Genomic DNA, 9,443 nt, shown 5'->3' on the forward strand with positions numbered 1-9,443 from the left:
CTGTACGACTGTCTCGCAACAGTCAATGGTCCATTGCTCCCACGCTTATTGTACAGTGCCCATTACTCACTCCAACAGCTCTGATGCCATAAAGAGGTCTTTCAGAATTATACTGAGCTTTAAAGAGTTCTTGGTATCTTGCCCCCTCATAAACTAGTTTGTAATCTTTGTGTAGCTTCTTAAAGGAACAGTTCACCCAAAAATGAAAAATCTCTTTCAAAAATGAAAAATCTCGTGTGTATGTTTTAAATACAGTAAATTAAAATCTTGGCTATTTCCACCACTGGTTGTTCAAATGGTCCACTATAGTGCTCAGTTTCTTCACACAATACAATTATTTGTCCAACATCTTTAGAATAAAAAAGTTCATAATGAACTGTCAAGAAAGATAATCTTGTCAGCAGAATGCCTCATGAATTAAAAATTGCATTAATTAAAGTGGAACCCCGATGGAGCCTATTTGAAAGCATTCTCATTTACTCAGCATGACACATTGAAATAAAGGCACATTTCACCTGCATACCGTTGAAAGGGGTATTTAATATCTTTTCATTCTGAGAAAAGAGCTGTTACATCAACTAAAACTCCGGAATCTTCTGCCATCTAGTGGTGCAATATGATGATCAACTGCCTCATAAAGAGCTTGAGGACGCATGAACTTTGTCAGTTACTAATCTCCTTTCGGACAGAAAGTCCTGTTCAAAAATAAAAAGTATGTATTTATGTGGCAGAGATATGGTTGTGATCAAGTATTGTATGCAATGTTTTCTGAAACAAATATTATGCTATTTTATTAATGGTGTTATGTGAATTCTATGAAGTAAGTAATGTACTACATATTAAACCATTCACTATTTTCAACAGTTACAGTTGCAAAACCGAACAGTTATGAGAGGAATTTTATTTTCATTCAAACTAAACAGGCGTCGCCCAGCTTCCCGAGCGGGTGGGACCGACTTGGTCACATGACCAGAATCAGCCAATACAAATGTTTGGCTAGAGTGACTCACAAACGGTCATCGCCAATCAGGGCGGCCGCCGCGCCAAAGTCAAATCAGTTTCAAACGCTGCACGCCTGCATGTTTGGACGATTGTTCTTCTCGCAAACATTCCTGAATTAAACTCAGGTTTTGACATTTGGTTTACCCGACTGTTTTAAGAAATCTTAGACTAAGGTACGTAGACGCTATTTTATCAGACATCTTAAATTGTTTGTGACTGCTTTTATGATGTGGGACATGCAGTGTAAAATCTAATGCAGCGTTTTGCGCATTAGATTTGTTGAGGTATGCATGTAAGTAATGTATTTAGTTGACGCTCTTCGATAAACGCCGTTAACGTTACAGGTGTATTATAAGTGATTATATGTGTGACAAATACTTAAAATGTCACATTTAGAAAAGAACCCAAGATTTAAAAAGGGTCTCGTGGAGTTAGCCCTTAGGAAAATTAGCTATTGTTTACATAATTATTTTATTATATCGTTAACTATAATAAAAGTGACGTAATCATGTTTTTGGCGCATTTGTATTAGCGTAGTTTTACTGCACATGTCATGGTTGGTCACTGTAGAAAGATTACATTTATGGGTTTGCTACAAATAAAAATAACATAATTAAACTATCATTAATGGGCTAAAATGATGGTCAGTTGTTGTAAGGGAGGTTACTGTTTATAGTACATTTCAAATATTTAAAGTTTTTAGTATTTGGAAAATATTGTAATTTTTTTAAGATGCTTGTTGTTCATCTTTCTGTTATAAACTGTATCTCATGTTCAGCAGGGAGATCAACATTCCAGAGCTGTGCTTGCACTGTTAAATGCAAAGAATGGAGCAAGTAGTGAGAAAGGTAACTTGACAAAAAAGCTGTCCACCACTAGGTCTACAAATCACTACAAATGCATAAAATATACTTTAATAAATTGTGTTGTGTAATTCTTTGTGTGCAGAGTAACAAGGAGAACACCAAACCAGTTCGTGGCTCAAGAACACAGGGCATCAGTAGCACCGTCTCAAAACAAAGAGTATTGTGTAAATCTACACTCCTTCAATCTAAGAATGATGGTAAGGGAGATAATTCTGGAAAAGGAGAGAAGGAAAAAGATGCAAGGCCAAAGACCAGCACCAATGATGCCAACCCAACCAAACGGAACACGCTAAGTCAGGCCTTCCGTACCCAGCAATCTGTTAGAACCAGAAAGCTTGTGGAAGAAGTTCAAAAACAACCTACTATACTCCAGAAATCCAAACCTGGTACGTACAAAGGCCGTGTGATACAGTCTAAAATAGACTGTTTCAGAAAACCCAGTGGTGATGTGAAGACCACAGAAAAGAAAGCGATTTCGAAGCCAGATCTGACCAAAGTGCCTAAAGTAAGATCTACGTCTGTCACCTCCCTGTCAGCATCCATAAGACCAACACTCAACTCTGCTTTTCTATCAAGACCGAAATCTGTGTCTGATGTTCCTCAGCACGTTGCAGAAAAACCAGTCCAGAAGTCTGTTTCCCAAAAACAGATCCCTCTGAAGGTTCTAGGCTCCGTCTGTCCAGCAGGTCCCCGCCAGGTACGTGCTCCTCCCAGGCCAGCCCCTCTAACTACAGGGTGCTTGGTCACCAGCAAACCCATTGACTCAAAGAAGAATGAGGCGGTGGTACAGAGGGCTAAACCCAAACCTGCTGTGACAAACACTGAACAGAAAGTCTGCAGGCCTGTCACCAGTACAGTCAGCAAGTACAGGATGCAAATGGAGACGGCTGATGAAAGAAGGTGAGTTTTATAAAACGTTTTAATAGAATGGTTTATAGTAGTCAGTCATACAGTACATACCATTTTATGTACTACATCTTTGTACTGTAGAGAATCCTTGTATTCTTCTTTAGGGCAAAGCTTGCAGAGTGGCTGGCATCGAAGGGAAAGACTATAAAGAGGCCTCCAATTTTAGAAACGTTGCCTACCAATTCACGCAAACCAGTTCCACTGTCTAAACCTGGACCCAAGACCACCAGCTTTGCCCAGCCAAAGCCTGTTACCCAGCCTGAGTCTGTAAAACCAGCTCATGAAAAGAAGCCTGACAGCCAGACCGATAATATTAAAGTTTCTGACAGCAAACCAGTACAGTCCAACAGATCAAGTAATATTTTGAATACCACACTAGATTTGCTTGACAACAGTGATATGGATCTGCCGGTCAACCCAGAGATCAGGATGGAGTCTGTAAGAATCATACTGATCCTTATTGCATAGTCTTATGTATACATAGAGATTTATAATTGTAATCTCTATTTTACTTTGCAATTTATAGGTTATACTTAACTTGTGTGATAAATTGGAGGCAATGGAAACACCATCATCATATACAGAGGGTGAGTGTTATTCTCTTTATGCAGGAAAGTATACAGAAGTAAACCATCTTTGTGCTCTAAAAGGTATGATGTGATTTATTTTTTGTCTTTCTTTGACAGGCACAGCTGATGAGTTGGAAGGTGAAAGGATGGAAGTGCATGTGAAGGCCCAGGAAACTGACAAAGTGTTTGAAATTGTGGAAGAGGAAGAACTGGAGGAAGACGAAAACTGTAAGGAGGCTGCTGTAAAGCATGAAGACAGAGAAGCAAAAGAGAAGAAGCCATATGAGAGTGAGGACAGTGAGGAGGAGATGAGTACCACAACTCCAGAGATGGAAGGGGCTTCCATTGTGAAGTACAGTGTGAAAACAACTCCATATCTTCAAAGGTAAGTAGGGATAAAATAATTGTTTAGACGTGTGCATGTGCACGACATTTATACATCTTTCTTTCTCTTCACATGCTTTTAGTGTGAAAAAGAGAATCGAATGCCAATCTGCTCCAGGCAGCGGCTCACGCCACAAGAGCACCATTAAAGACCTGAAGTTCCTTACTCCTGTGCGACGATCAACACGGATCCAGCGCAAGTCCTCACGTCTGCCAGGTATGCTGAATGACCACGACACTTGTGTCTCCTCATTGGCCGAGCTGGTGCAACTGGAAGATGCAGATGCAAATGCGTACATCTACAGAAAAAACCCCGCCCTGATGGAGGACCTTCCTGATCACCCTGGAGCCATTGGAAAAGTTTGCAGTTAAGGACTGTAAGCTGATCTAATATTTAGAAGGGATCACTTTTGAGTTGTGAACCTAAGAATCGGACTCATTGCACATGTAATGCTCGCATCTTAACCATTTTATGTGTTTCACGTCCTCCCCTTGTATATCTAAGGGTTATTAGAAGAAAATACGTTTTTACAGCTGTTCTGGCACCACAAACAAAAGGTCACATCTAAAGATTTGTTAATGCTAGTTAGAAAAAAAATTCAAGAGGGGGTGAAAGCCTAACAGAAAAATAACACAAATAACCACAATAACAGAATTCTGTTGTTAAATAACAAATCAACAACAGAAGTACCATAACACTGGGCATAAAATTGTAACACTATTAATAATTTAATATTGTAATATTTAAGTGTTTGTTGCATTGGGCTGCTATATAGAATAAACTGTTAACGGTATTAGTAGGCTGAACAGCTTAAGGAGAATAATATAATTTATAAGCACTATTTGTGAAAACCTCTACTGTATCTATGCCATGTTAACATGAAGGTCAGAGGTTTCTGTGTGTTCCTGACTCATTGTGGATATAAAAGCTATTTGGGTACTTTATAACATTAACATCACATTGTGTTCTTTATTGTAAAAATATGATTTGTGGAAGTTTTAGTTAGAAGAGATAAGTATCAAAAGAATGAACAAAGGATTTTTTTTACCCACAAACAGAATCTCTTTTAGATGTTATAAGTACTCTGCGCTACAGTTGTTACCGATCATTTTTTACTTGTGCAATTTCTTCCTGAACATGCAATGAAAGTTTAACATTTGAGCTAGGCAATTATTATCTGTAAAGAATTTCATTAATACTTCGTTATTGACTATGTCTTTTTAAAGGCAGGAGCATTTGCTGTATTTTAATTTGAACCAAAAAAATTGTTTATGCACCATGAATCTTAATAAAGTGTTTCTGAGTGTTATCTAAATACTCCATTTTGACTGTCATTGTTTAACATAATGGACAAATCGGCTTTAATTTGTATTAATGTCTTAACCCTGTTTATGAAGAACTGAGAACTGCATTTTCAAATCTATCCAGTATCCACCCAGTTCCTAACTGGCGCCATTTCTTCCTCTAAACGCGCTCTCATTGGCTGATAATTTGAACTGGCGGTAAGCTCGCAAAGCATTGTGGGGCGGGGAAGGAACTCCAACGCGCTTCACCTCCAGGCCACACAAAGCACTAGAGTGCAGTTTAATTTACCGCTTTATTAGTCCATCAAACTTGATTTTTAAAACTTTTTGAGCGGAATATTATCCTATACAGTCGGATGTACTCGATTCAGCGTTAGGATTGAATTCTGGGTGAACGCACAATGCCTAATTTCTGCGCGGCGCTAAACTGTACCAGGAACAGCACGCACTCGGTTCTGGCGTTCTTTAGGTTTCCACGGGATCCAGAGAGGTAAGTGTACACGTTTTCACACATCATATATCGTCACTTTGACAACCGAGTCGACAGAGCTACGCATTAATAAATTGCATAACTTATATTGGTGCACACAGCGCATACAAAACATCAAGCTTTATAGAGCCGGTTAGCTCCGTGACAGACTGATCTTTATGTACGCAAACGCACGAACTCTCCGATATTGAATCGAGTTATACAACGCAAAGTCATTTGACTGATCTCCAAGTTGTTCAACGGACAGCCTAAATCCGCCACTTTTAATATTTTCTACATAACAGATAAGAGTTACGTTTGTTAGCTCACCACGCTACGTGAGCATGGTACAGTGCAGCATTACAATCAAAGTCAAGTAAAGATTATGTTTTTATTACACAAGAAATATTAGCATGCAATACTCAGTTGCCACAACAATGCAGTATGCTAAAGATAAATGTGTGCCTTATCACAGATCAGAAGTAAACAATTGCAATGCAATACAGTTGTCATTTTATATCAATATGTCAGTGCCCCTAAACTTCATGTTGCATTATTTCTTTAGTACATTTTTTTGTTCGTTTCTTTATCCTCTAGATGTAAGAAATGGGTGGAAAACTGCAGTCGTTCAGATCTGAAGGACAAAACACCTGACCATCTGAACAAATACCACAGACTGTGTGCCAGGCACTTTGAACCTAACTTGATAACGAAAACTGTAAGTTACCATTACATTCGCATGAACTTTGTTTTTCAAAGTTTAGATAAAAAATTGTATGCAAGTAATATTTTAAAGTGCTGTGACTGGTCATTATTTCTATTCACTATTCTATTTCTATTTTAACTCAAAGGGATAGTTCACCCAAAATGAAAATTCTGTCATCATACTCATTCTCTTCTCATTTCAAACCTGTATGACTTTATTTCTTCTGCAGAACACAAAAGAAGATATTTTTGTTGTTCGGTAACAACATTCTTCTTTTGTGTTCTGCAGAAGAAACTTAAGTCATACAGGTTTGAAATGACAAGAGGGTGAGTAAATGATGAAAGAATTCTCATTTTTGGTTAAACTATCCCTGTAATGTACATAATTAGTCCTATGGTATGATACAAATACATTTGTAAAACGACAAATAAATAACTGCATGTATAATAGCGATAAAAAGGCCCTGTTTACTAGTGGGTTATTATTTGTTATTTTGTAACATATTTCTAAAACTTGTCATGCAACTGCCTATCTATAGTTAATATTTTTTAAATCATGTACATTTTCATTATATGTGTATTACATATTATTGTCGTTATCATCCAGAGCCCTTTCAGGACTGTTCTGAAGGACAGTGCGATACCCACTATATTTGATGATCTTTGCCGCAAACGGCCAAATCAGGAGGTAAGGATTTATGCTGTTTTAAAGTCCTTTTAATTGTGCTCAAATAATACATTTAAATAGTTTACTAAAGAATTGTATGCTATGTATTTAACAGGCAAAATATAATGATGCCCCTGAAGCAAAGAAAGATAAATGTAAGTATGTTTCAATGTGTGGATTATGACTATTAATCTTGCAACGTGTAGTTATTTGTCTACATACATACATATATGTTCTGTCTGGTAAATTATAGTTAATTTTAAACTTATTTTTTCAGTGGACGAGGCAGGAGACACTACCAAAAAAACCAGTGAGGCGCAATCACAAGAGGTCAGCAAGAGCAGTAATGGAGATGGGGCCGACAGTGGCCCCCAGGCTGTTGATGAAGAAACGCTCAATAAAGAACATCTCAAGTCCCTGTTTGATGTTGTTGTGATGATGGGCGTGCAGAACATCCCTCTAAATGGACACTCCGACAAAGATCCCAAAAGCAAAAGCTTCACTTCCAGCAACCTCCAGGCACTGTTGGAGTACCGCATCAATGCAGGCGATGAATCCCTCAGGAAAAGGTTTGAGATGTCAGCTGTAAACTCTGAGTATTGCTCCAGCGCTCAGTTAGAGAAGATGCTGGATGTGATTGAAAAGTGTGCTCGTGATGAGCTTTTAGCTGAGGTCAAAGAGGGCTGTTTCTTCTGTTTGGTCATTGGCAGTCAGGTTGAGGTTGCTGGAGAGAGTCACTTCTCGCTGTTTGTACGTTTTGTGGACAAAAGCAACTGCCTTCGAGAAGAGTTTGTTGGGTTCCTGCTTTTAGAAGGTGATGTAGAGGCTATTACCAAGAGGTTTATTGATGAAGTGACAGAGAAATATGGGCTGGATATGCAGCATTGCAGAGGGCAAGCATACTTTTGCTCTGGCGTGTCTACTTTGAAGGTCAAGGCAGTGGTGGCCCGAATAACCGAGTTATACCCGCTAGCGACTCTCACCCCTTGCTCCAACTGCTCTCTAAACATCTGCCTGGCAAACAGTATGACCCTCACGGGTGTTTATCTCGTCATGTCTACACTGAAAAAGTTGGAAGCATTTTTCAGTAAGTCACCCTTACTTCTAAATCAGCTGGAGAACGCCATTTCCATCTACTACCAGGGAAACGATGAGAAAATCAGCATCCTCAAAGAAGCATGTTACTCTAAATGGACCGAGGAGCATGATGCATTTGAAATAGCTGTTGACCTCCTTGAGTCCCTCCTGCTTTGCATGGATAGCGTCCATGACAATGAAGACCACAAATGGAACGATGAGATAGCACACAATGCCTTCGTGATATCTGAAGCACTGGCTGATTTTGAATTTGTTATGACACTAGTTGTGCTTAAAAACACCCTGTCCTTCTCTAGAGCCTTCGGGAAGAATTTGCAAGGACAGACGAATGAGGTTTTCGCTGCAGCCACCAGTTTAACCGCGGTTCTGCATTCCCTAAACGAAGTTTTTGAGAATCTTGAGGTGTATCATGAGTTCTGGTTCGAGGAGGCCGTCAACCTGGCCGCAGCTCTTGAAATACCAGTCAAAATACCCAGGTTGTTCTTTAGAAAACGCCCAGCAACTGGTGAGGAAATCCAACCTGAGACCTACTATAAAGAAAACATCACCATTCCTGTGGTCACACATGTCATTAAAGAGCTGACGGATCTTTTCTCTGAAAACCATCTGAAGGCCTTGAAGTCCTTATCGATCGTGCCAGCCATCATGGGGCAGCTGAAGTTTAACACGTCAGAGGAGACCAGTGCAGAGATGTACAAAAATGACCTGCCGAACCCTGACACCTTTCCTGCAGAGTTGCACTGCTGGAAGATTAAATGGAAGCATGGCACTAAAGATGTTGTTTTGCCACCTAACATCTATGAAACGCTTCAGCTGTCTGATGCCAAGTTCTTTCCCAATGTGTGTGCGTTACTGAAAATTCTTCATAGTCTGCCAGTCTTCGCTCTGACAGACGACAAATGCAATACTGCGAATCTTCGACTAAAGAAGTATGTGGAAGACACGCCTGCCCATCACAGAAATAAGAGTACGGCCCTGTTGCATATTAACTGTGGCATCAAGCATGATTTGGACACCATGGTGGAGACATACTTAAAAATGTACCCAGATAGTGAACCAACAGAGAAATGCGATTGATTACATGAATCAGATCAGATCTGTATGATCACATGAAAATGATCTAAATTATCTAAAACTGTAATTTTGCAGCTATAACCTTTTTTTTACTTTTGCCTTTATGTACAGTGATTCAGGATTAGCAGGATTTAACATTGTGTATATAAATGTGTATTTCCAAATTAAATTTGAATTGATTTGAACATTTTATGATTGTCTCTTGGTTCTCTGTTCGTATTTTGTAGTCCGTTTTCTTTCTGTATGCAAAATGTAGTCATTTCAACTGGTTGTAACTGGTTTCATTCTACATCAAACCTAATAAAAGTTTTATTTTGGAATGGTAAAATAAAACGGCCATTTTTTTGTTGCATACAGTGTTACTACATATTCATGAAATATTTTGTCCCAGAAAC

The 9,443-nt window shown here is 38.9% G+C and overlaps 2 protein-coding genes across 4 annotated transcripts; both read left to right on the forward strand.

The window, feature by feature from the left end:
- The first annotated feature begins 1,042 nt into the window (after positions 1 to 1,042).
- On the forward strand, positions 1,043 to 5,031 carry si:ch211-266i6.3 (cytoskeleton-associated protein 2). Of its 3 annotated transcripts, XM_057321337.1 has the most exons (8): positions 1,043 to 1,175; positions 1,781 to 1,850; positions 1,951 to 2,373; positions 2,473 to 2,768; positions 2,882 to 3,215; positions 3,304 to 3,364; positions 3,464 to 3,731; positions 3,814 to 5,031. In XM_057321337.1, the coding sequence occupies exons 2-8, from the start codon at positions 1,821 to 1,823 to the stop codon at positions 4,100 to 4,102; spliced, it is 1,701 nt and encodes a 566-aa protein (XP_057177320.1). In that variant the 5' UTR covers positions 1,043 to 1,175; positions 1,781 to 1,820; the 3' UTR covers positions 4,103 to 5,031. The 3 variants fall into 3 exon arrangements, with proteins under 3 accessions (XP_057177320.1, XP_057177318.1, XP_057177319.1); XM_057321335.1 differs by having other exon boundaries at positions 1,951 to 2,768; XM_057321336.1 differs by having other exon boundaries at positions 1,784 to 1,850; positions 1,951 to 2,768.
- Positions 5,032 to 5,263: 232 nt separating this feature from the next.
- thap12a (THAP domain containing 12a) lies at positions 5,264 to 9,361 on the forward strand. The gene is made up of 5 exons (XM_057321237.1): positions 5,264 to 5,525; positions 6,102 to 6,222; positions 6,817 to 6,897; positions 6,992 to 7,031; positions 7,154 to 9,361. Exons 1-5 carry the CDS (start codon positions 5,437 to 5,439, stop codon positions 9,049 to 9,051), a joined length of 2,229 nt encoding a protein of 742 aa, XP_057177220.1. The 5' UTR covers positions 5,264 to 5,436; the 3' UTR covers positions 9,052 to 9,361.
- The last annotated feature ends 82 nt before the right edge of the window (positions 9,362 to 9,443 follow it).

Source organism: Triplophysa rosa, linkage group LG22, assembly GCF_024868665.1.
Source record: "Triplophysa rosa linkage group LG22, Trosa_1v2, whole genome shotgun sequence".
Classification (NCBI taxonomy): Eukaryota; Metazoa; Chordata; class Actinopteri; order Cypriniformes; family Nemacheilidae; genus Triplophysa; species Triplophysa rosa.

Coding starts and splice junctions, on each gene's coding strand:
- si:ch211-266i6.3 (XM_057321335.1), top strand. CDS start 1,821: ATGCAAAGAATGGAGCAAGTAGTGAGAAAG. Junction 2,769..2,881: donor GAGACGGCTGATGAAAGAAG/GTGAGTTTTATA, acceptor ATTCTTCTTTAG/GGCAAAGCTTGCAGAGTGGC. Junction 3,365..3,463: donor ACCATCATCATATACAGAGG/GTGAGTGTTATT, acceptor TTTCTTTGACAG/GCACAGCTGATGAGTTGGAA.
- thap12a (XM_057321237.1), top strand. CDS start 5,437: ATGCCTAATTTCTGCGCGGCGCTAAACTGTACCAGGAACAGCACGCAC. Junction 5,526..6,101: donor TTTCCACGGGATCCAGAGAG/GTAAGTGTACAC, acceptor TTTATCCTCTAG/ATGTAAGAAATGGGTGGAAA. Junction 7,032..7,153: donor TGAAGCAAAGAAAGATAAAT/GTAAGTATGTTT, acceptor TTATTTTTTCAG/TGGACGAGGCAGGAGACACT.